Raw genomic sequence first — 26510 nt, forward strand, 5'->3', positions numbered from 1 at the left:
CAATAGCCAAGGTTCCAACTGGCTCCAAGATGAAGGAGAGAGAATTATGTGAGGCTTCCAGAGCCTTTCATAGAACTTTTAAAGCAAACAGGGAGCCCCAGATCCTCATCTGGCTATTCTGTCTGGGGAGCAAGAAGGGCTGTGGCTGCAGTTACTAGAAATGGACAGTGCCAGCATGCTATAGACACCTGCAAACAGACAGGGTCAGCAAGCCACGGACACCTGCAAAGGGACAGGGTCAGCAAACCACAGGCACCTACATATCTGTGTTTATTGCAGCTCTACTCACAACAGACAGGATATGGGAATCAACCCAGATGTCTATGAACAGACAAGTGGCTAGCTAACTAGACTGTGATACATGTACACTATGGAATTTTATTTAGCCATAAAGAAGAATGAAGTTATGCTGCTATTTTCAAGAAAATGGACAGAACTAAAGCTCATGTTAGCAAAATAAGCCAGTCTCAGAAAACAAATAGTGCATGTTTTCTTTCCTATATAGAATTTAGAGGTTACATATGTGTGTGTGTATGTGTGCTGTATGTGTCTGTGTGTCTCTGTGTGTGTGAGGAAAGAGATTAAAGAGAGAAGGGAGGAGGAAACAAAAGAGGGTAACAGGGGAGACAAATATTGCATGTTTTATTTCATATGCAGAACCTAGATTATGTTATGTGTGTGGCATGAAAGAAAGGGACTATTTTGAAGGAGGAAGGGGACCCATGGGAGTGGGGAGGTGGGCAAGAGAGCATAATGGGCACAAATAGGGGCAAAGTATATTGCCATACATACATGGATGAAAAATGTCATCATGAAACCCATTATTTTGCATGCTAATCAAAAAATTTTAATTTAAAAACATGGTGTGGAGCTAAGACTTCATTTCTGAGTCTGAGTTTCTAACCCTGAACACTGGCCCCGGGAGCCAAAGCAGCGAAGGAAACCAGCCTTCAGCACAGTCATTTTCATTCCTGGGTGCATTTAGTTCACACATTTTAGAGAACAAAATGGTTCCAGATGTCAGGCAAGTCACCCAAGATTGCAGACATGGAGTCTGGAGGCCCATGGCCATTACTGCTCCAGGCAATGGCAGTTTGGATGGGATCATGTGGGGAAGTCTTAAAGGGCTATGGATTTGAGTGAAGAGCCACTGAGGGATCTTATTAAAATTGTGCTCCTCCCCATAAATGGAACTTCCCACCTAAGAGAGAAAGGCTATATCTTTCTAAGTATGACAGATAATCAGGCAGAAACACTAGGTTCCACTTTGGGAGACTGTGACTTAGATAAGTACTGACAATTCCTCACTATACCACCTCAACACCTCTCCTGTAGGTAAGGCAGGGGTTAGAGAGGCCTACTCAGAGTTACATAGCCAGAGAAGTTGAACCTGAGAGCTCTGGTCCTTAAACTAGAGGCTTGTTGTTAGAGCATCTACCATGCAGGTATGTATTTGACAGGTGTTTGAGATCTGAAGTCCAGGAGCTAAAACAGGATGACATTCTTCCTTTCAGCCTTTAACACTCTCTAAAGGAAGAGAGGGAGGGAGAAAACAAGTTTTAAGTCAGGTATAGCAGCTCACACCTGTAATCCCAGCACTCAGGAGGGTGAGATAGGGAGATTGCCACAAGTTCCAGGCCATCTTGGGCTACACAATGAGTTCTAGGGAAACCTGGGCTACAGAGTAGAGACCCTGTCTCAAGAAGGAAAGAAGGAAGGAGGGATAAAGGGAGGGGAAGGGAAGAGAGGATTTTAGAGCTCCAAATGCAGATTCTAGAGCACATCTTCCAATGTGTAAACTGAGACAGCTAACAAGCATGAGACCATGGAGCAGCAGACACTGCAGGAAGGGTCTTAGGGACAGGGTGGACCTACCAAGGCAGGCTCAAACCTGCTCTGACATTGTAGACATCTTTCTCCACATGCTGGAATCTTGGCTGATGCAGATGTAGACGCAGCTCCAATTCTGAATCCAGCTCATCAACCTTGGCAGCCACAATGACCCGGGCATTGAGGGTACATTGGTCAAACCACTTCTCAAGGTGTTCAAAAAAGCCGGCTCGAAGTCTGGAGAGAGATGAGTAATGGTCAGCCCTGCCAGCACTCATGACCAGTAAGAGATATAAATTTTTTTTTCATACGGGGACCCCAAATGCTTCTTTCTTTCACACTTCATTTTATGCCACTGTATGGATGGACACCATCCATTTATTAGACTCTTGATGGTTTCCAACCTTTTGTTCTTACAGAGAAGTCTGTGATGAATAGCACTGTACCTATGTCAAGTGCAGAGGAGCTCAAAGGTTGAAATACATGTGGTTCTGATCAGCGTGACCAAACTTTTTCCATGGGGGGTATCTTAGTTTCATTTCTGTTGCTTTGGCAAATACCTTGTGGAAAAGTAGCATAGAGGAAGAAAGGGTTTATTTGGCTCACAATTCCAAGTTACAGTCTATCATTTCAGGGAAGTCAAGGCAGGAATTCAACTAGCTCCAGTCAAGAGCAGAGGAAATACACACCCTTGCTTGCTTCACTCATGCAGTTCAGGGTCCAGCAGAGAGAAGGCTGACACCCACAGTAGGCTAGGTCTTCTTACAACAATAAACAAGAAAGACAACCCCCCACAAACATGTCCACAGCCAACTTCAGTGCGGAATTATCTAGATCAGGTCTGTGGCTGCAGGCTTTAGGCTTGTTTTTCTTGTTTATTGTAAGAAGACTTAGCCTACTGTGGGTGTTACCTTTCTCTTTGCTGGGCCCTGAACTATGTAAGTGAAGCAAGCAACCAAACAAGGATGTGTATATTCCCTCTGTTCTTGACTGGATGTGATATAACGAGATATGCCTCTCCCCAGGGCAGGAACATCTGGGAGGACAATCTTGTGGTGGGGCCTAAGTCAAGAAAGTGGTCCTGAGGTTTGATAGCCCAGCTTCAATTCCTGTCTTTTTTCCTTCCCATCTTTGGACACTGTGTGATCAGCCACCTCATGCTCCAGCTGCCATGCCTTTCCCACCATGATGGGCTGTATCCTCTTGAACTGTAAGCCAAAATAAGCCCTCCTTTAAGCCATTTCTCATCAGATATTTGATCATAGCATGGAGAAAAGTAGCTAATCAACCTCTAAAGGTGGATATGCCTTCAAAATTTCTACTCCTAGTCCTGTATATCACAGAAATGTATACACATGGTTACCAGAAGATTCTTACAAGAACATTCAGAGCATTATTATTGATAAAACTTCAAATTGGAAAGACTGAATGTTTACCAGTAGGGTGGATCAATAAAATAAAATAGGCTGCATATATATTTTTTAAACTTAAAAAAACTACTTATGTGTTTCTGTCTGTGCATGTGCATGTTAGTGTGGGTTCCCACAGAAGCCAGAGACCTGTTGTGAGCACCTCATGTGAGTGCTGGGAATTGAACTTGGTCCTCTGGAAGAGCAATATGTGCTCTTAAACTCTGAGTCATCTCTCCAGCCACTAGATTGTATATTTTATAACAGATACCATACAGAAATGAAAAATGAACTCTATCCACATTCAAGAATATATATGAATCATGCAATGAAAAAAACCTGTCATGAAAGAGTTCTGAAATGATTTCATGAAAATAAAGTTCAAAATCAAGCAAAAAGTTAGAACATTTACCCTTGTGGAAAACAGGGCGGTAAATAAGAGGGGTACACAAAATGGGCTCCTGAAGGCTAATACTAGGTTCATTTCTTGTGGGTTCTGGGTACCAGGTGTTTCCTTTGAGCACTGCAAAAGCTGCATGCTTATGATTTCCAGACTTTTCGGTATGCATACTATCCTTCAATAAGAAAATTCTACCAGTTGGACTCAGAACTTTCTTTGTGGTTAGTCACAAAGCCAGATGGCACAGTGGTTGGCATCAGACTCCAGAATTATATGGTCAGTATTCATATCCTTGATCTTGGAAGATCTGGACAAGTGGCTAGCTATAGGCTATAAGCTTCATTTTCTTCATCTGTAAAATGCAGTTACTTCCTACCAAGTGGATTAAACATGCTCCATAAATAACAACTCTTGCAGGGACCCTTAGATCTTTGTGCTATGGCTATGGAGAGGAGAGGTGATCACTTGTGTGGAGGAAGGAGGAGCATGACATTTTAGAAGTGGGATGGTGCTGTGGTGCAGGAGGAAAAACCCAGAAACTGACATTATTCTTCCTACTTCCTGCTCCCTGCCTCTGGCCCCTGCCCCCATGGACCAGCCAGGTGAGCACTAGCTGATGAATCCTGGTTATAAGGCAGGAGGGCAAAGGAAGTGGCATTCAAAAGCCAAATTTGGTCCAAACTCTAACACAAAGGCCCAGAAACATGGAGGTTAGGAGAGGTATATTTTCAGTGCTAAGATTAGGTATCAGACCAGGCTTATATCTGTAATCCTGCAATCCAGTTCAGGGCTGAGGATTATGAGTTCCAGACCAGCCTGGGATCCAAAGGGTTACATAGTCTTTAAGAAAAGATTATGGTTCGTTTCCTCATTGCTCCTTGTCCCTTTTCTAGTTTCTTCAATGACTGTGTTGATCCATACAAAATGCCACACAAGATGTAGATACCTGTGGTTTATATCTATAGAATTTTTAAATAAAAACTTTAGGGGCTGGAGAGATGGCTCAGCAGTTAAGAGCACTCCCCGCTCCTGCAGAGGACCCAGGTTTGATTTCCAGCACCCACATATGGGTTCATGATCATCCACAACACCAGTTCTAGGGGATCCAACACCTTCTTCTGGCCTCCAGAGGCACTAGGCATGTATGTGACACATTTACATACATGTAAGCAAACATGCATACATGTAAAATAAAAATAAATCTTTTACAAAGTGAAAGAAAACTTAAATCATGGATGGATTAGGAATTAGAATCCAGAGGGGGATGACAGAGAAAAGTGTTTCTATGAAGGCCCAGGTCATCACAGCATCCTGGGAGGGTGCAGGCCATCATCCCACCAATGACAACCACGTCTGTGAAGCATTCTGGGACACTGGCTATTTTTCCATTGCTTCTTCCCCCTACCCTTTTCAGTTTCCTCCATTTTTAATCTTTTAGCTAAAACTAATCTTTTGATATAACACCTCATAAATAAAGCAAGAGAATGAGAGTCCAAGGGTTTTCTACTCACTGTTTCTTAACCTTTAAGATGAGCTTCTGAGGAATAATCACTTGTTCTATGTACTTGGCACTGAAAGGGTCATGGAGGAGCACAGCAAAGTGCAAGTGGGGCCTTCTGTGCATCTTCTGTTCCTCTTCCAGGGAAAGGAAGGCAAAGTAAGTGTTTCCACTTGTGGTTGTGAAGAACTCCATTTCTTCATTGGACGTCTCCTCCAGGCTCTCTTCCCTGCCTTCAGCCTATACAGGGAATAAGACTTTAGAATCAACACTTGACATCACAGATTGTAAACTTGTGGACCAAATTGCCTATAATTGTTCCCCATAACCTCCTCTCCCTCCACACTGAGTACTTTGTACTTATTTTTGTTTGCAAACCTGGAGATGGAACCCAGGGCTCTTTGTATGGTTGGCAAACATTTTACCACTGAGCTATATTCTCAGCCCCACAGTGGTTTTAAAATGGGAGAACTCTTGGTCCCTGATTTCTATTGAAACATCAGCAAACATGTGGCTCATCTTTGGCTGGGCTGTTTTGCACCGTTTTTTATCACTTGTTTTTTGTTTTATTTTGTTTGTTTTTTTCCCAATAACACACATGTAAACATTTGAGTTTGGGATTCTTGCTCAAAAAGAAGTCTCCACAGAAATATAGGAAATAAGTCTTTTGCTATTCTATCACTATGGAATTCAAGCTTTGGTTTTATGAGTCTGCATGTGTTTTGAGGACAAGTTCTATTAAAATGAGTTTGCCAGCCTTCAAAAGGGAGTGTCCTAATTTCATTTCTGGTGCTGTGATAAATAAAATACCCTGACAAAAAGCAACTTGGGGGAGAAAGGGTTTATTTTAGCTCATAATTCCAGGTTACCGTCTATCATTTGAAGGGAAGTCAGGGCAGCAGGAGCTTGAAGAGCCAGCCATGCCTCAGTCACAGTCAAGAGCAGAGAGAGATGGATGCAGACATGCTCACTTGCTTGTGCTCAGCTCAATTTCTCTATTCTTATGTGGCTGAAGACCTCCTGCCTAGGGAATGGTGCTGCCCACAGTGGGCTGGGTCTCCCCACATCAATGAACTTTAGACAATCTCCAACAGATATGCCCATAGGCCAAGTTGATGCAGACAATGCGTCACTGAGGGTCTTCCTAGGTGATTCTATGTTGTGTCAAGTGGACAAAACTAACCATTGCAGGGAACTTTGCCTGCATATTTCATGTTACACAGCCAGTGAACATGAAGAGAGAATGGGTGAAGTAGGAGAAACTGAGGTGATCTGTGTAATAAAGAAGAGCTGAGAAAGACACCCTGGGGAGGAATGTGAGGGGGTGACTCCGGAGAAGGCTGCAAGGTACATAAGGAGAAGAAACAAGTTTTACAAATCATTGTTGTGAAGGAAGAATTGGATCCTTGTTGATTAAAAAAAAAAAAAAAAGACATACTGTTGTAGTTCTCTGTGGAGATGGGGCTCTTGGGGACCCTGACTTTTATGAGGGCTATATACAAAATGCATACAGCAAACTTTCTTCATACTCAGCCATGAGCAGGTTTCTGCCTTACCTGACCCATAAAAAAGGCCTCTTGGTCTTCATCCTTGTCATCCTCATTCATTTCCTCCTCTTCCTCTTCCTCCTCCTGTTCCTCCTGTTCCTCCTCTTTCTCCTCCTCTTCCTTCTCTCCTTCCTTCTCCTCCTTCTCCTCCTCCTCTTTCTCCTTCTTGTCCTCCTCATCCTCATCCTCATCTTTCTCCTCCTCTTCTACCTCCTCCTCCTCCTTCATTTCTTGAACCTTCACATTTTCTGGGTCCTGGGAAGTTTCTGAGAAATTCTCTCTGTCACCCTGCATTTCTTCTGATTCTTGAAGAAAGTAGACTCTGGGTTCATCCATCTGGTTACTCTGTGGGGACTTGCCCCCCTCACTCAGTACCTCTTCAGTCACAGAGAACTCTGTTCCTTGACATTTTTCTTCTTCGGTCTCTTCTGCTGGCATCTCAGAGCTTGTCTCTTGACTTACGCTTTCTTCAACCTGGCTTATTTCCACTCTTGCCCTTTTCTTTTTCTTCCGTTTCTTCATCCTTTCCAGGAAGCGCTTTTCATGCGCTTCTGTGTGACCAATATGAAAGCACAAGCAGAGACAATGACACCATTGCCTGGATTGAGCTCCCAACCCACAGGTGCAAAGAGTGATGACAGGGAAACCTGGTCTTGAATTGTGAAAGTGTTACCTGGTTGCCTGAATTTGAAAATCACTTCCCCGGATAAGTTCTACAAGGAAAAAATCAAAATAAAACAAGTCACTAAAGGATCAACAGTACCTTTCTCCAGAGTGCTGCTTCTTTCTTCTTTATACATTTTATTATTTTTATTTTATGTGTATGAGTGTATTGCCTGCATGTACGTAAGTGCACCCATGTTGTGCAGTGCCTGTGGAGGTCAGAAGACTGTGTTGGATCCCCTGGAACTATAGTTACAGATGGTTGTTAGCCACCATGTGGGTGCTGGGAACTGAACCTGGGTCCTTTGCAAGAGCAGTCAGTGCTCTTAACCACTTAACCATCGCTCCATCGCCATCTCTCTAGCTTCCAGTGTGCTGCTTCTAAGGCATTGATTCTCTTTAGGTATAAAGGTCTTTTTTACCCTAGATCTGATGCAAGCCCTGACTAGCTTCATTCATTGGGGGCAATCAGGGTGTCTCCCAGTCCAAGCAACCAGTTTTTCTTAATTCCAAGCAGATCATCAAACCCTTATAGTAAACCCTGGGTGGTAAAAGAATCAAAGCTCTTTCTGGCACAGTTTAAGAAGTAAACTAGAGAAAGTAGAATTTTTTTTTTTTTTTTAAGTTGCAGGATGGGCAGAGGGATAGTAATCCACTGCTCTGAGTGTTGCATGGGGACAGACAGCCTGATTTTGATCCTGGGTGAGTTGATTTTGATGGGTCTATAGAACTGATGAGGGACACCTGGAGAGTGAGCAGGTCAGAGTTTAATTTTAGCAGAATCATGTGGCAGTGCTAGCATGATGAATGGAACTCAATGCATCATAGGAATTAAATTAGCCTGTTCATTTTCATTACATAGTCCATATAAAGTTGGAGTCTTAACCCCCTGGCATGTATGTGTCTACATGTGCCATAACACATGTGTGAGGTCAGAGACAACCTCAGGTGTCAGTCCTTGCCTTCCACTTTGTGTGAGACAGGGTCTGTCTTTTATTGTTCACTGCTGCGCACACCAGCCTAGCTGGCTCCAAACTTCTGGGGAGTCTCCTTCTCTGCCTCCCATCTTCCCATAGGAGTGCTGGAACTATAGTCATGTGCTATTGAGCCTGGCTTTATGTGAGTTCTGAGAACTTGAACTCAGGTCCTCATACTTGCACAGCAAGCACTTTATCCATTGAGCAATCTTCCTAGGCCCTATCAACCCCTTTTAAACTGAAACAGAAATGGTCTTTTTTTTCATGCTCTTTCTCCTCGGTATCCTGACATGGATTTGCACTCTGCAGAATTAGGGATAGTGTCCAAACATCTAGGCAGATCAGATAGGATGTTGACTGTCCCCTTTCTACTTTGGGGGTGGCCAGGATCTACTATTCTTATGGATACCTGTTCAAAGATTTCACGGATGAAAAAATGTCGACTGAGGGTGAAGCTGTAGCAGTTGAGTTCTTTCAGAATGATCCCTGGGTACTCCATCACTTCCTTGGTCAGAAGGGTGTGAAAACACTCATACCTGGGAAGGAGGGAGGTGAAACGACTGTGTGAGGGGATTTCTGCTGATTGTGGGAGAGCCTAACCAGGAGCCATGCCCTGGGGCCTCCATCTGGTGATTAGCATTGCACAGAGCCGCTGTGTGCTGTTCTTTTCATATGGACAGTCCTCCGGTTCTTTTACTATTTTTCTGATCATACAAGGAATACATGCTCTTGTAGGAAATCTGGGAAGCACATGAGTTTTCTGCCTATAGAATGGGCTCACTTTTCTTGCCCATGGTCCTGTCTTTCAACTTTATCTACATGATCCCATCAAATCCTCAAACACCATAAGACTCATACATTTCATCTCTTTTTCGGGGAGGGTGAACAAGGCTCCGGAGTTTACTTAGTTATACTTTTATACTTTTGCATTTAAGTACTGCAATCAGTTGGAGGGTGATTCTATTTTGGTGAATGGTCTTTACAGAATTAGTTGTATATAGGCACACAAATAGGCAGTTCGCAGAGAACTGTTTATGATACTGTACCAAGAAACTGGAACCAATGGAGACAAGCTAATCACAAGATAGTTAACTCGTGATCAAGCATCTATATTAATAAATTCCACATGATCACTTAAAGACTGAAATACAGCTTTAGTCCCAGAACAATTTGTGTTCTATAACTCATCCCCTATTTTAAAAACACTGTATATGTGCATGTGTGTGTATAAAGGCTCATACAAGGGAATAGTTGTGCAGGAATGAATGTTTGCAGGGTTGACTTTTTTTCCTCTCTTTAACAAAGAGTGCGCATGTCTACACTTTTAAAAGGGGGAGCCAAAGTTCTTGACCTTTAAACTACATTGTCTTAAAACTCCTCACTACAAACTTTCCAAAATTCTCCCTGGGAAATTCTGTCAGTCCCTGGCAGACAGCAGAGGCCAGCGATGTTCCTCAACACTGGGGTCATGGCTTTAAGCCGAGTTTGCTGGATATGCCCCTGGTCTCCTGTGCAGGCTGGTATAAACTTGACTGTGAATCCAGTCATCCCTTTGTATCTTCTGAGGTCTGGTCAGCTTACCTGGATTTCATGCTTTTCAGGAAATTCTTGGCCTTTTCCAAATGTGTCTTCAGCGTCTCTTCTTGACTTTGCTGCCTCAGTTGGTCTAGGAGCTTGTCGAGTTGGACCTCCTGGTCCTGGCAGCCACTCCCAAAACAAGAGGAGCAAGCATGAGCATCCAGAGCTTGCAGAATGTGAGTGACATGCAGAGACCCTGCCTCTGGAACTGAGGTCTAGGCAACTGGCACAGGCCAGGGATTTCCTTTCTACAACAGGGGTGGGAGGGGGCATCAAGTTTGTAACCGCCCTTGCTCTCTCAGGCACAGGCTTCTGGGCTCTCCTCTATTCCTGGCATGTTCTTTCATGCCCATTTTGCTCCCTGAGGACCCAGCTTGGATAGGACACGTCCAGGACATTTCCCTTGCACCCTGCACCTTCCTCTGCTACACATTCCTGAAGCAGCTGCTCCTTACCAGCCATACTTGACATTGTATGCTGAGTTTGTACACCCTGAGCCCCCATCTGTGAAAGCAGGCAGGGCTGGGGCTGGCTGATCTATGGGGGTAGGTGACTGACATACACATGCTCTGTTGTTCCTGTTATAGAGCCTTGAACACCACCAAGTGACCTTACCTGTTAAATTGGAAGTCTAGCCAGTTTCTCCCTGAGAAACCACTCATGAAAAGGGTTGCCTTAGTCTTTAGATTTTACTTCCTGCAGGGGCTTGCTTCCCTCCTACTTGAGTAATTGCACATTAATAATTCTGGTGTTCATCGTGAGGGCAGTGTACCTGTCTATTAAGCATTCTCTCTGGGAGATTTGTCACTTTATTCTTTTTGAACACTATGAACAAAATGCATTCTTGGGGCAGGAGAGATGGCTCAACAGTTAAGAGCACTTGCTGCTCTTGTTGAGGACCCAGGTTTGGTTCTCAGCACCTATACAGTGGCTCACAAGCACCTGTAACTTCAGGGGGTCAGAAGATACTCTCCTCTGGCCTCCATAGGCACCAGGTGCACACACGGTACACATACATACATGCAGGCAAACACTCATACACATAAAATAATGCCTGGCCTGGTAAGATATGTCCCCTGTGCAGCTGTGACATGAATGCTATGGGAGTAAGCAACTACCTTCTGATAGGATTTAAGGCCCACTTTCACAGGATGGATCATTGAAACTGTTATTAAGACCAAGAACCTATAGTTAGACAGGTCATAGGCCATAGTGGAGAACATATTACTATTATTCTGCTAAACAGACAGTATTAAATAGGATCCTAATGACTTATTGTTATATCCATAGATTAATGCATCTCTCAACTCTAACCAGAAAAGTTTCTTTTTACAGCAGATAGAGATTAACACAGAGACCCACAAGTGGTCAATGTGTAGAAAATAAGAGACTGCAGAGTGCTCAGCCTTAAATGGGGCTCCTATATCATATCTTCTCCTCCCAAGGCTTGAGGATCATTGTAGAGGAGGGGGAAGAAAAATTGTAAGGGTCAAAGATGGTAGATGAATACAAGGAAACTGTTGTTTGGACACCACAGGGTAGTTGCACATATGAACCCACAATGCATGTGACAACATGCAAGCCAAGCCAGACAAAAACCCAATGCAGATGAAGTGGGCAAGAAGCCCCAGCCCTCACTGTGGTTCTATTGGCAATTGATAGCTTCTGGGAGAGAGAGAGTCAGTTTTCTTTGTGTGATGCCTCGCAGGTTGACCAGACTCTAAGGGATGGACCCCATACCCAGGGGACATAAATTAGATGTAATAGGCCTTTAAAAAAAAAAAAATAATAATAATAGAGGACATGAAGTCAAAAGGGTACTAGGGTGGGGTGGAGATGGAGGGTGTCTGAATATGGTCAAATATATGTATGAAATTCTCAAAGAATCAATATAAATGTCTTTAAAACAAAATATGAATCTTAAAAATGCACTTTGGAGTCATGAAATCATACTTTGACATTATTATTATTATTATTATTATTATTATTATTTGGTACTAGTGAGACAAGGTCTCCCTGTAGCCCTAGCTGTTCTAGAACTCACTATGTAGATGAGGCTGGTCTTGAACTCACAGGGATCTGCCTGCCTCTGTCTTCCTATAGCTGGGATTAAAGGTGTGTGCCACCACCCCTGGCGACCATATTATTTTTAAAAAGGTTAATTTTATTTCACTCTGTCTCTGTCTCTGTTTCTCTCTGTCTCTGTCTCTCTGTCTCTGTCTCTGTCTCTCTCTCTCTCTCGTCTCTCTCTCTCTCTCTCTCTCTCTCTCTCTCTCTCTGTTTGTATGTGTGTATACAGGCATTCTTGGGAGCCTTTCTTGCCACCTTATGATTCAGGGATCCACCATCCCTCATTATGTTATTTTAACCACTCAGAATATCTCTCAGTTGATCAGTCAGTCTGTCTCTCTTGTGTATACTCTTACAGACAGGTTTGATTCCCAAGACCCACCCCACAGCTGTGATCTGGTTTAAGATTTTCTTTGTCAGCTCATCTGCTCACACAATCCAGGCAGACTCAGTCTTTCCCTCTGCACATGTTTTATAATTTAAGGTTTTCCATTTGAGTCTGGAATCTGTTTTTCGTTCATTTTTGTTTAAGGTGTTTTGTTCAGTTGATTTGTGTTTTTTTTGTTATTGTTTGTTTTGTTTTGTTTTTTATCTGAAAATTGATTGTGTTCCCTGGCCTGGCCCTGGGCAGTCTGTCATCTGAGTACAGCCTGTCACTATCCACTGGGGTTTCCTGGGGCATGGGGCACCTGGTTCTCCAGGTTGTGCTTCTGCCGGTGCTGCTGGATCCTCTTCTCCAGGTCCATCTCCTGTACCAACAGCACGTTCTGGTGTCCCTCCCACAGATTCACAGCCTCCTGGAAGTACCTGAAGAGGTCTGAGCTCTGCCATTCCATCTGCTTGGCCAACACCTCAAAGTTGCTCTGCCGTGGTAGAACACTGAGGTTACCCTGAGGGCAGAGAGGCCCAGACCTAGAGGAGAGCCCATCACAGGGTCCATGTCTCCAAGGACAGAAGTCACTGCCCGGGCACTACTCCTCAAAGTCAGCTCTGGGACCCACCTGGGATCCTGGCCTTCCTTCCATGAGATAAGATTACCACACCCATCTTTAGCCTGGGTTTCTTTCTCTAGAATGCCTCAACTCACAACATCAGGGTCCAACTCCACACACTTGCTGTTAAAGCTTTATGACTCAGAGATGACTGAGTGGTTAAGAACACTGACTGTACTTTCAGAGGACCCAGGTTCAGTTCCCAGCACCCACATGGCCACTAACAACCATCCATAAGTCCAGTGCCAGGGGACCCTATGCCCTCTTCTGGCCTCCACGGGCATTGCACACACATTGTGTGTAGGCAAAACACTTATACACATAAAATTAAAATTTAAAAAAAAACTTCATGTACCACCTCATCTTTTAAAAACTACATGCCAGGACTGGGGCTATGGCTCAATGGTAGAGGGCTTTCTTAGCATATATGTGGTCCTGGGGTCAATGGCCAGCACAACACAAAATGCATGGGTTATGTGTGCTCACTTGGAACAGGGGTTGGCGAGCTGTAACCTGAAGGCTAAATTTGGTCCTCCATCTGTTTTTGTTTGTACTTGTGAGTAAGCCCAGATTTTCTAATTTTTAAATGGTTGAAAAAAATCAAAAGTGATGAAAAAAAAAGAAAGAAAAACAAAAGTGACACAAAATTTAGACCACCTTCAAATCTGTGTCTAGTAACGCTGTTGGAACCCAGCCACATCTTTTGTTTCTGCACTGCTTAGGGATACAGAGGTGACAGGTTGTGACAGGGACCTAATGGCCCAGAGAAGACAGTCACTACCTGGCCCTTCGCAGGGGGGTAAAAGACTTCAAGCCTTTTGTGGCTGGGGGCTCCTCGCCCTCCACAGACCTCACCACCGTGTCAGTAGTGTCTCAGGTGCACTTGTGGACTAAATGGTTTCCCTGGGTCTGCATAGCACCAATGTCAGGGTGCTTTCAAGGACCCAGGGGATGAGTCTAGTGTGATTAGCACAGGAGACCTATGCAAAGAGGGTCTGGTAAAGGCCAGGGAGTGAACACATTAGGAGTATCCCAGACTTCCAGGATCTTTACAGCCCTGGGGTGATGTGCCCCACCTCAGGGGTCCCCACCATGCATGAACGTACATCCAGGATCTCCAGTTCCTTCTCCACTTTGCTCTGGAATGCGCCCACCATCTGGAAGAAGGTTGGGTTCACCAGGCTCTCTGCCTCGGCCTCAGAGAAGGCCTTCCAGTCCAGCAGCTGGTTCTGTGGGCAAAGCCTGGCTTAGGGCTGTGGACACCTTTGGTTATCAATCGCCTTCTTTGGGGCCCCCACAGGGTTCCCCTTCATTCTGTTTCTGGGTGGGCAGGGTGAAAAGTGACGCCAGCCAGAGGCAGAGATGGCTTGGGAGTAGGAGGTACCTCCCCGTGGACAGTAACGGGGCCTTCACGGCTCAGTACTTTTCAGAATGACTAAGTTGGTAGGGTTTTCACCTTAGCAGTTTACCAAGGAGGCAAACGGGATATTTTGATAAACTATTTCCTGCAACCCAGAAAACCTGTCACTGTTGGTCACTGTTGGGAGAAAACATGTTGTTTCACACTGCTACAAGGCTGGTGAGGCAGAGACTGGTGAGGCTACAGGGCATCAGAGTAACCCTGAGGATGTGGCTTCCATTGTGAACATCCTGTTATGCAGGATTCAGTCAACAGTGTAGACAGGCAGCCTGAGAAGGTACAACTCCATCTCACAACTTCTAGAGGAAGAAATGCTGAGCTATGCCTGGAGGATGGCAGGGGCAGCCAGATAGAGTGAACCCGAATTCCCATAACCCACAGCACCTGGTCCCTGAGAGGAAGAAAAACCTGGATCACTACTGAAGAGTGTGGGGGAGGCAGAGAAGGCTGTGTGTGTGTGTGTGTGTGTGTGTGTGTGTGTGTGTGTGTGACAATGGGTTCCAGCACGTCATGCTCTCTTCCTAGGCTTGCAGAGAAGGGGGCCCACCTTGCAATCCTGCACTCGCAATAGACATTCTTGCCAGATCTTCTCATACAGGAAGTGGATGAGCATCATGCACTCCATATGGTAGTTGTCTCCATGGGCAGAAAACAAAACAGGTCAGCAGCTCCCCCAGGAGGAAGGGAGAATTAGAGAGGTGACCCCTTTGCAAAGGGAAGCAGCTTTTTCCCATCAAAGCACCTCCATGTTGAAGGCTGTTTAGTGCAGTTTGGTCAGAGGCCTCTATTCGGGTCAGGGACTGGCATCTCCCTCCTCACAGAGTTCCTAGCACCCCAAGATAATGAATGACCTTATAAGATGAGCCCATCTCTACAAGGAGCGTTAGGCTCCGGGAATCTTCCTCTAGTTTATAAAGATACTAGCAAGGGTTTTGATTCCCGTGTTTAGAATACTTGCTCACCACCTGGTGGCGCTATTTTGGAAGGCTGTGGAACCTTGAGGAGGTGGGGCAGAAGTAGGTCATGAGGGAATTTTGAAGCTCATAGCCCTGTCCCTGGTTCAAATGCCTTCTTTGCTTCCTGGTGGCTACGATGTATGAGTCCCGCTACAGACTCCCACCACCCTGAATGCAGCCATGCCTTTGCCTCCATAAAGGACTGAAATCCTCTAAAACCATGAACCAAAATAAATCTCTCCTCTCTTGAGTCGTTTTGTCATCTTCTGTCACAATGACACAAAAGTTTCTAGTACACTGCCACTGACCTCACTGGGTTGCCGTGAGCCTCAAAGATGGAAAATTGTGTTTTCTGAAGCAAGGCTTGGCACACTTTTTCTATGAGGTGATCAAGAGTCAATGATTTTAACTTTGTGGACATTACTATCTCTGTTACAATGACCAATCAGTCAGCGAGTGTGTAAACAAACACACATGTCCGTGTCCTGGAACGTATTTCCAAATCAGGCCAGTGGGCCATGGGCTGTCACCTGACACCCTTGATGCAGAGTATTCTAAACAGTTACCATTTATGACGGCACTCTCTTGGTGTGAGCCAGGCACTGACTTATGACCTGAACATCAGTCCATAAGGTAGGGGCTGTTACTACTCCCTATTTTTTGGAGGAGGACATTGAAGGCCATGAGATGCCTTGACTTCCCCAAGTCACACAGGATGGAGCAGGGCTGGGCGTTAGCCCCTTGTTTCTGACTTCAAGACTCTCAAGACATGGCCATTGTGCCATCCTAAGAGGTGTTCAGAGGAGCTGTCTTTGCTCCACGTCAGGGGTCATAGGTCAGAATGTGTGACTGGCAAGGCTGTAGACTGGGCAGGGAGTAGAGGAGGAAGAGGTCCTGGAGCTCACTTCTTCCTCCACAGCCCTCCCTCTTTCCTGTGATGGAGTTCTGGAAAGTTCTGAGAATCCCACAGACACTACTCACCCAGCTGCTTGTTGAGGGAGGTGAGAGAATTGTACCACTCTGTCAGCTGGGTTTTGCTGTAATTGGGAGGCAGGAGGTCACTGAGGAAAGAAGAGATGACAGGTAAGCCACACATGCACAAAACTTACCAAAATGGGTGGCGTCTTTGTAAAACCTACTGTCAACTAAATACTGAAGAAGCTAAGGAACCTGCTGGGGACTCCTGGTGGCCAAAACAGACCTCACAAAAAGGCTTTTCAATAGTCACAAGCTTGCCATTTAGAAGAGGAAGCTGGCTCTCTGAGGGGCCTCTGACAGGGATCTATGTGACAGCAGCCTCCCTCCAATCCAGTGTGACTTCCTTACATCCACACCTCCAAATGCCTCAGGACAAGGCCCAAATCCCCGCCCAATGTTTCTTCTTATCATGATAATGGATTCTCTTCCCTCACCCCTCACCCCTGGCCACTGCTTCCTGGCAAGCTCTTTGGCAGGACTGATCTAAGCTGCTTTCCACAGCAAAATGAGCCCTTTTCTCGCCCTTAGGCAAGGTGAACCACTGAGGTGGCCAGCCCAGTACTCAAGCACCAGAAGGGGATTTGGGTCTGGAGGATGAATTAGGGATGGGCTAGGCCATACTGGACCCTGGAAGGTCCTGACTCCGGAGGCCTGTCCTGCACATGGTACCAGATGGTGTAGAGGTGATCCAACCGTGCTCGCTGCAGGATGTGCTGGTTCTTCAGCATTTCCTCCAACTCCTTCTGTATGATCGGAGGCGTCTGGATATCCTCGCTAGCCATGAACTCACTGGCCAGCCACACCCAGCACCATGGAGGGAAGAAGTGAGAAGACTCAGGCAGGCACCTGCAGTCACACAGTCCTGCCTTACACCACCCCACCTGGGCCTCCCATGGGGAGGAAGGTGGGGGCGGTGCAGGAAGAACATCTGACCACCTCAAACTTGAGACCAGCAGTCTCAGATCCTGTGTGGTCCTGGCTGTCTCCTCTGTGACCTGGGACAAGTCCCTGTCCCACTCTGAGCCTCGGATTCTTCATCTGTAACATGGAGCTAATGACAGCATCCTCTTTGCTGGGGTTGTGAGATGATGGGCAAAGCTCTGAGCCCCATACCCTGGCTCATGAAGTGTCAAGGAAAAGCCATCTTTTCCTTGGCCACTGCAGCTGGCATCTGCTGACTTTTGTGACAGTCTCAATCCTAGGCCCAGGTGGCTGTTTTCATAGACAATTTTATTGCCCTGCGTAATCACTGAGATCCCCCCACCCCCACCCCGCCGACCTCCCCAAGCCCCTTAAGAAGCCTTGGAATGTTCAGGGACTTAGTCAAGGTCACGTGGAAAGGCAAGATGGAGCCTAGCCTCTTTTCCTTCTGCAGCAAAATCCCTACTTGATAGAGGAAGTGCAGAGATGGGCCCTCTCTTCCCTGTTTCTCTTCCCTGTTTAGGAACCATCTTCCTAAAATGTTGGTGGTATCCGCCTGAGAGATGTCTGTCCTCCCAGACTCAGCGCCCTAGATTATAACTAATATAGAATGGGAATTATACAGATAATCACATGAATGCTTTCCAGTAATTCATAGTGAGCTCAGAGAATGGTCACGATAATATTCATGGAAAAAAATGAGATAAAAAACTGTGTTGTACTCTGTGGGTTTAAAAATGCCTGAGAGAAAATGTGCCCAAATATTATAGTGCTGACTCTTTTTTGATGCTTTTGTCTATTTCTAACTTTAAGCAAAGGCATAGAGAACATCAGCATTTTTAAGTAACGAAGAAGGCAGGGGTTCACCACTGACCTGAAGCTCTGCTTCAGGGACTCTTTCTTGAGAATCTTCCAGGCATTCACCAGGCCCTGCCAGCGGTGGTGGCTGTCACGTTCCTGCTGCAGGGTGGCCTCAGTCAGGTTGACAAACAGCTGAACGATGGCCCTCTGATTGCTCAGGAGAGCCTGGTTCATGGCCTGTGGTCATAGGTGGGCAGGGCTCTAGACGGGGCCATTCTCTGGCACAGGATGGGGACAATTCCTTACTGCAGGGTACAGCCCTACCTTTTATCAACTCTGCGTCTAAAATAAGAGTAGCCACCCATTTCCCAAGCCTTCTAGGTAGCTGATTTTCTTGCCCTCCGGGTCTGCAGCCATGTGGTGAGGATAAAGCTATGACACAGGCACAGGGGTTTTGTGAAACTTGATGAAATAAATGCCCACGGTGCAGGTTAGTGTTGCCGCAGAGAGGGGAGTAAGTACCGGGAAGACGTGTAGAGCCAAGCCCTATTCCAGACCGAAGACCCCTGCTCTCCAGATCTACACAAGGCCTAGACTTTAGGATGCTCACTTATCTCAAAAGACAGCTGCCAAAAATGTGGAAATTACTATAAAAAGTGAAGTTGGGGCTAGGTGTGGTGGCACACATCTTTAATCCCAACACTCAGAAGGCAGAGGCAGGCAGATCTCTGTGAGATCAAGGACAGCCTGGTTTACATAGTGAGCTCCATGCCAGTTGGGGCTACAGGGAGACTGTCTCAGAAAACCAAAAATATATAATAAATAAATAAATAAATAAATAAATAAATAATAAATAAATAAAAATGAAGTGACCCAGATTCAGAAAGACAAAGATTGCATATTCTCTCTCAAATGCGGTTCCTAACCCAATGTTTGTATGTGTTCGGCTTGATGTATTCATGTGGGTGTGAATGTGAGTACAGATTATGAAACTAGAAAGGGGCCACAAAAGGAGAAAAAAGATGTCACAGAAGGGGACGGGGAGAGGACAGTAGAACATGTAACATGAACACAGAAAAGAAGCTACTGGGGGTGGAAGGGGACAAGGGGACAAGGAGCGGGGAGAGGGGCGGAAGGAGGATTCGCAAAACAGATTATTTTAAAAAATGCCCTAATGAAGCCTAATCTTTAGTATGTTAGTATGCTAATTTTTAAAATTTAGGGGCTGGAGAAGTGACTTAGTAGTTAAGTGAACTTGCTGCTCTTCCAGAGGACCTGAGTTGGTTCCCAGCAACCATATCAGTTGATTTATAACTGCTTGTAACTCCAGCTCCAGGGGATCCAATACCTTCTTCTGGCCTCCGTGGGCACCCATACATATGTGGCATGTGTGCGTGTGCGCACACACACACACACACACACACACACACACAGGCACCCATACATATGTGGCATGTGTGCGTGTGTGCACACACACACACACACACACACAATTTTTTTAAGTTTTAATATTTTAAAATACAGACAGCTGCTATTTCCAAGACTTCTATTACCATCCTCCAAACAAGTCCTGCCAGGAGATGCTGTTATCTTCATTTTAGAGCTGAGGGCAAGCTCAGTTTGCATAAGTGCAAGAAACCGACAAGAGCAAAATGTATCTTTGGGCTGCTCAAGCAAGAGTCCTTTCACATAGCAGAGGGGTTGAGCTTTGTTCTAGAAACAAATAACCTTGAATTTCTTGCTTCCCACCATGGACAGCAGTTAGAGGAGTCTGGAAGTCAGGGGACAGAACCATGAGGCAGGAGTGGTCCTGCCACAGAGATCACTGTCCAGCAGGAGAGGCCGGAGGAATAGAAAACCAGAGCAGGCTAGGGATGCTGAGTGGGGAGGGAACTTTAAGAGGGTGATGCCAGAGTGTAGCATTTATGACACTGCACACAGTAGCCGGACACAGCCCAGTAAGTGATGGGCAAACAATGGTTCTGTGTTGGGGGTACAGCTAGGTGGTGGGGGACAGGAAATACACTTAACGATGAATTCTATTGAAAATGCTTATGGTCACAAAGATTTTATTCCCAACCAAAGCAGCCCATGCGAGTTACCTGGAAATATCACAAATGTGGTGCCCACCACTCCTGAGCTCCCAGGCCCAAAGCACTCTGGGGTCCTGCTACTTCTCCCCACCACAGACCACCACTCACCATGGCTTCTTTATCTATCAGCCTGTACACGTCGGGTGGCATGAGGTAGGATGTCTTCTCTATGATGTCCACGTATCTCTTCAACACATCCTTTAACTGGAGAATATAAGGTACCCCTGTGAGTGACTCTTGGTTCCTGGAGCTCTAACGGGAAACAGAAAGGTGTCTCGCAGCCTTCGCAAGAGAAAGCCAACAAGGTGCCCCATCTACAGCCAACTTGCCTTGTTGGCTCGGCAGACCTCCAGGGACAGCAGTGATTGGTCTAGGTCCTTAATCTCTTGCTTCTGCTGCAGGAATATATTGGCCACCTCATTCCACAGCTCCAACAGGGTCTGCAGAGAGGAGCTGGGTCACCCAGGAGCCACTGGAGAGGCAAGCAGAGAAAGGGGGCGGCAGGCCCGGCCACTAGGGGAGCCGTACATCAATAGTGTAGCGCTCAAGGTTGGTTTCACCTTCCACTGTTCTGAAAAGCTGGTCAACCTCTTCGTTGGACTTGGATAGCTTTTTCAAAAGAAGTCCGCTTTTCTCTAAGATAAGAGGTTCCATCTCCTGCAACAGACCAGGAGGGTGAGGGTCATAGTAACAACACCCCAGGTTGGAGGGGACCCTCCTCGTAATGGGGAAGAGCCAGGCCCCATCCTGTCTCACGAATGATCATCACTTGGATCTGGGGAGTTAAGGATTGCTGGTTAACTCATATTCTGAGGATGTGGCACCCTGCAGTACACTGGTGTGGCGCCTTCATCCTCCACCACTTCCTCTCTCCTCACAATGGCTAGGTCCCAACCATCAGACCTAGCCCATGGTTGGCACTCAACAAACAGTAACTGAAAAGTAGGTGTCAGTGTGCCAAGTTTACTTCAGCTATGGAAATGAGGCTCAGGTTGCTTAATGGAAGTGGAGAGGCACATAGTGACAGTAGGGCTGGCATAGGTTGGGATGCAGTGAAGACAAGGCTGGGAGCCTCCTCTTGGTGCTTTGGGCACACAGCCAGCATGTGAGATTCAAGACAGGACAACTAGTCAGAGAAGACGGGCGAGGAAGTGAAAGTTAGCTGAAATCTGGGCCCCAGAGAAGAGCAGAAAGGCAAACGCTGGTCTTATCTAGGGAACATTCCAGGCCCCAGGGTGGCTAGAGAGGAAGTCTAGAGATAACTTGGAGCTGACGATGGGAAAGTGAGTAAGGGCTCATTAGAGTTGGACTTTCATGGGGTATATCCTTGGACCCCACCCCATCAGCAGAACTGCCAGCCAGTCAAAGGCTGGGCTTTGGTGCCAGACCCAAACAGGGTTCTGACTTGGCCCCTTTCAATGCCTAGTCAGGCAAGACTCTAGGCTCCTCTGCAAGATTGGTAATAGCCTTTGATACAGCACTGTTCTAAGAGCTAAAGGAACCAGTGCTCACAACATGCTCTTGTAACAATCCACTGGAACATGTCCTCTGATTCCATCTACATCTGTCTTGGTGAGCCACTGAGGCCCTCCCACCAGTGAGGAGGAAGGAGGAGGCGATGAGAAATAGCACACACCTGAGGGATGCCATAAGAACAGGAAGGAGAGAGGAGTGGGGCCTCACCATCCCGATTTCCGAGATCTCCTCCTGGAAGCTTGCCAGTGCCTTCCGGTACTTCTTCCTCTTGTGCTCTTCCTGCACTTGAAGGTTGGCGGTGCTGATCTTTTCAGGAACTGAAGAGCAACAGCAGGGACTATCAGCCCATGGGGAGAAGAAGGGAGGGCTCCCAGGGAGGACTGTGCAGGCAGAGAGCCCCTGCACAGGAGCCTGGGTTCAGAAGGTGGACCCCAAAGGCAGCCCAGCAGTGGCAGAGACTCAAGAATAAAGAGAAAAGATGCAAAGGAGACTTGAGTGCTACAGGGAACAAGGTCAGATGCACAGCCAAGGAGGGAGGGGCTGCAGGTACAGCTCAGTGATAGAATGCAAGCTTGCCTACCTGCGCGAGGCCCTGGGTTCAACACCTGCCCCCCATCCCCAACCACCACAAAATAAGTAAACACACAACTACTGGAGGAAAATTCTCAAATAGTATATATAGAATGATATTGGTTTTCTTTTATTGGTTTTCTTTTTCATTATGGTTTTCTTTAAAATAATTGTAGCTGAGCATGGTGGTATACCTGTAATCACAGCACTGAGAAGGCTAAGGCAAAAAATCTCAAGTTTGAGACTAGCCTGGGCAACATAGGAGACTCTGTCAAAGAAAGTTTTAAAGGTACAACTAATGTACAGATGATTTTAAAGTTACAATGGTGCCATGACCTGGTAAAACTATTAGAAATAGCAACTACTATAAGTCAAAAATGTATTTAATATACCTGACCTACCGAGCAGCAAAGTTTAGCCCAGCCTGCTTTAAAATGCTCAGACCACTCATGTTAATCTACAATTGGGCAAAACCATCTAACAGAAAGCCTGTTTTGCTAAAATGTTGAATATCTGTACTGAAAATAGAAAACAGAATAGTTTCTGGGTACACATCTGGCCGTTGTGAGGTTGAATTATGCTAAAATGAGCTACCATGAACAAGGGAGGAACCATCTTCAGTAATTCTATATATATATACTAATGTACACATACCACATGGCAGTACTGTTATTATTATTCTAACTCTTTATTATGCCTGAGGATCCCATTAGGACACAAGGTCTGTTAATAGCCTTCCGTGATGAGCATACACTGGCACATAGTTAAAGACCTAAGTTGCAGATGTCTGAGCAGGATGTGGACCTGGACCCTAAGCCCTGGGCCTGCACCCTCCTCCTCATCCCCTGCTCTGCTTTGCCCTTCGTCTATATAGGAAGCGGGAAGCTGGCTGCCACCTGGAGCTGGGCTGGGGGTTCTTAGCTAGAGAAGGGTACTATTGCTGACATGTAGTTTTACCTTCTGTTTTTCTACAGTGAACATCAGTTACTTGACAAGCGCTGCTGTGAAATCACACACAGTATCCTATAGATACTTCCTAGGAATGGTCCACTGTGCAGCAGCACTGATTGCCCCCAGCTCCCTGCCCAAGGGGAGTGCTCAGAAGAAAACTTCCAGGAGGCTGAGCAGAGGACCCATTGAAGGTGCAGGAGCCTCTCAGAGGAGCACCAGCAGACACCACCATCTGGGGGCTCTCTTAGGACAGGTCTGCCCTTGGGTCTGGACAGAGGGAGGCTTACCCACATTGTCCATGAGGCCCTGCACTTCCTGGGCAGCAATCGTGTTCTCAGTCTCCCGCGCTTTTTCTTTCCTGGCTCTTTCCTTTTCCCTGAAGAAACAAGCAGAGGAGAAGGGTAAGCCTACCCCACACCCACCCAGGGCAGCATAGACAGTGCCAATGGCCCAAGACCTCCTCTGACTCCAGAGAGCCCTCAAGGCGGTACCCAGACTCCCAACCAATGCTGGCTGAATTTGCTTCCAGGCACTAAATGTCTCTGGATGGGGAGTCAGCTCCCTGCCTCAGGCACAAGTCCCAAAACTCTTCCCTGGTCAATATGGGTGGTGAGTGGAGCCATTTTCCACATGGGAGACTGAGGATCACAAAGGAGTGAGGAGCCCAGTGAATAATGAAGCTCTCAGCATACACCGTCCCTTGGTCTTCCAGCAGCCCATCCTGTGAGGCAGCAGGTGTAACCCCATTTTCTGGGAAGGGGAAGGGTGTGGCTGCCAGGAGGGCAGCCACAGGACCTGAATGGATTACACGGAACTGAAAAAAGACCAGACGACTTGTGTAGTTTTATTTCTTTACTCTTATTTCTTCATCCACACTCAAATGCCAAAGGCACAGGCAACTGTTTTTATACTAATACTTATTAGAGCTACAGTTGAATGTTTACAGAACAGTGGATAATAATAAAAAGTCTAGAATATAGTAGTGAAGCAAAATATAATGACCTGGGTAACAGTACCATCATAATATGACTTGAGAGATAAAACTGTCTCCTGAGAAACTAGGGGAGTACCACCATTCCGCAGATAACTCCTCAGCAGGCGTTCGTGCATAAACTTTCTCATGAGACAAAGCTCTCCAGACATACATGACCAAGATTTGGCTAAATTTACCAAGCTTTTTTTTTTTTTGGTCTTTTTTGAGACAGGAGCTCCTTGGAGCCCGAGCTGTCCTGTAACTCACTATGTAGACCAGGCTGGCCTCGAACTCACAAAGATCCGCCTGCCTCTGCCGCCCAAGTGCTGGGATTAAAGGCATGCGCCACCATGCCTGCCAGCCAAGCATATTTTTAAAGCCATAGGAACATTATTTCACAGCCCCTTCAGAAGGGAATGTAGAGAAGTCACTGCCTGAAACTGGACTCTCAGGGCAACCCCACGACACCAAAACCCACAGGGCTTTGATCTAGGTGGAGAGAGCTAAGATCTTCCAACAAACTATCTCAGCAGGGAAGCTGGGAGGGGGGTTGGATGTGACATTAGCTCTGGAATAGTCTTTGAATAATGCACCATCTATGAAGCAAACACAATAGAAACTTCATAATGATTTGCTGTTCCTCAGGGTCCTGCATGACGCAGTGACCAGTATTTCCTAGCTGTTTCCTCAAGAATCCTCATGCAGTCCTAGCAGTGACCAGACTACAGCCCTGCGCTGCGGCTGATGCGGGCCAGGCAGCTGTGCAGGAGGGCATCTTTCAGACCTTGTTATTCCAAATGTCCTTGACCCAAAGGAGCCCCATAGGAGCCCATGGGACAGAGATCTGCTGTCAGCTCTAGTTCTCAGCCACTTGCCATGAGGATTCAGGGAACTGGTTTACACTAGTGAAGCTCTAACTCCCCACTCATACATTGTGGGCTGGTGTCCCCCCACCCTAGGTGAATGTGCATACAAATAGACAGGCCTTTGAGGAATCAAGCACCTGCTCTGAGATTTGGGGAGGATAGTACTATAGCCCTGTCATTCATCAGCTCACCTCAGTCTGGCCTTTGCCAGCCCTGCAAAGGGTCTAGAGGAACTAGTCTCAATGGCCTGGGCAGGCCTGAGAGCTCTGACTCACAAAGTAGGACAGAAAAGGGGCAGAGACAATCAAGGAGGTGCACTGGAAGGCACAGGCCCAGAGATCCTGTAGAGTTGACAAAAGTGCCTAGGGACCCTCAGCAAGAGCAGCTGGAAAGCTGGAACAGGCAACAACTGGATTGCCAAGGCCTGGAGAGAGTCAGGGAGTCAGAGGCTCTTCCAACACACGCAGGCTGAGGGAAGAGGGGAGCAGTGGCTGAGGCAGACTCCTCTCAAGAGGGGAAGAGGCCCAGGACAGCAAAAGACTGGGATTGACAGTTGAGTACTTGAAGCAGAGGGAGAAAGGGCTGGAGGGGTAGTACAGGAGGTTCAACCCACACCTGCCTGTTCCCCAGCCCCTGGGAGACACTTGGGTAGCCTAGGAGAACCGGAGGTCCTGCCTATGGCCTCTCTTTTGTGGTCTGTAGGCGACAATAGGGGATGTGGAAAGAACTGGGGAGCACAGCAGGTTAGGAGAGCTACTGGGAGTCTCTGGGCTGCCCAAGCATCCAGATGGGCTGATTTGCATATTTAAAGTCCCTTTTCGAGTCTCTGAAGGCTAAGAACCGGCAAGGCCGAGTAGTTGAATAACAGAACCCACCTATAGAGAACAGGGTTTTCCGTGACCCAGTCATTGGGGAGGCTGTGCACCCACTTCCTCTGCCGAGGTGTCATTGTTTCCCCTTCAGGAACCTCCACTTTCTTCATCATAGGTGTCTTGACATGCTTGGGGGTCACAGAACACTCTGCAGTCTGCTTCCTGGTGACTGCCAAGGATTGAACCAGCTGCACCTGAGTCCATGGAAAGCAGGAGAGGGGATTGTGAGCATTTCAGATGCTCCAGGCCCCTCGGACTGACTGGCCATCTTAGAAGGATGTGTGGGCACCTGCCACCAGCAAGGCACTTTGCAAGGAGGCCTCCCCACCCAGCGCCTACCCGCAGATGGCCTACCTCAGCCTCGAAGATCTGCTGGTAGACTTTGCCGTTGGGTTTCCGGGTCACTTTCCCTACTGGGCACATCTTGGCTGCTGGTCCGAGGCCCCTGCCCGGGAGCCGCAGTCCTGGAAACGCGTCTGGACTTGATCTCAATTTCCAGTCGGAGGTTGGGAACCGACCGCCGCCCTGGTGCAGGTCCCAGGCAGCACCCGATCCAGCCGGGCTTAGTTTCACACTTGACATGGAGAGGAGAGAAACACAAGGAAACACTTCAGATGGGCCGCGGCCGCAGGACGCGGGCTCCACTCCGCGCGAGGCTTCAGTCCCACC

The 26510-nt window shown here is 46.7% G+C and overlaps 1 protein-coding gene across 1 annotated transcript in view; it reads right to left on the reverse strand.

Annotated features, from left to right (window-relative positions):
• Positions 1-26423, reverse strand: part of Ccdc180 (coiled-coil domain containing 180) — a 54737-nt gene extending 28314 nt beyond the window's left edge. Inside the window, exons 1-19 of the mRNA XM_008847725.1 lie at positions 26196-26423; positions 25845-26035; positions 23418-23506; positions 21817-21926; positions 20662-20790; positions 20463-20573; positions 20242-20337; positions 18114-18277; positions 16988-17107; positions 16322-16401; positions 14932-15020; positions 14071-14193; positions 12662-12835; positions 9906-10021; positions 8734-8860; positions 7358-7397; positions 6694-7235; positions 5151-5377; positions 1892-2067 (exon numbers count right to left, since the gene is read on the reverse strand). Of these exons, the coding sequence (XP_008845947.1) occupies positions 1892-2067; positions 5151-5377; positions 6694-7235; positions 7358-7397; positions 8734-8860; positions 9906-10021; positions 12662-12835; positions 14071-14193; positions 14932-15020; positions 16322-16401; positions 16988-17107; positions 18114-18277; positions 20242-20337; positions 20463-20573; positions 20662-20790; positions 21817-21926; positions 23418-23506; positions 25845-26035; positions 26196-26423 (2932 nt within the window). The remainder of the gene's footprint in view (positions 1-1891; positions 2068-5150; positions 5378-6693; positions 7236-7357; positions 7398-8733; positions 8861-9905; positions 10022-12661; positions 12836-14070; positions 14194-14931; positions 15021-16321; positions 16402-16987; positions 17108-18113; positions 18278-20241; positions 20338-20462; positions 20574-20661; positions 20791-21816; positions 21927-23417; positions 23507-25844; positions 26036-26195) is intronic.
• Positions 26424-26510: the final 87 nt, after the last annotated feature.

Source organism: Nannospalax galili, unplaced genomic scaffold (genome assembly GCF_000622305.1).
Source record: "Nannospalax galili isolate Female #2095 unplaced genomic scaffold, S.galili_v1.0 scaffold263, whole genome shotgun sequence".
In the NCBI taxonomy this organism is placed as follows: Eukaryota; Metazoa; Chordata; class Mammalia; order Rodentia; family Spalacidae; genus Nannospalax; species Nannospalax galili.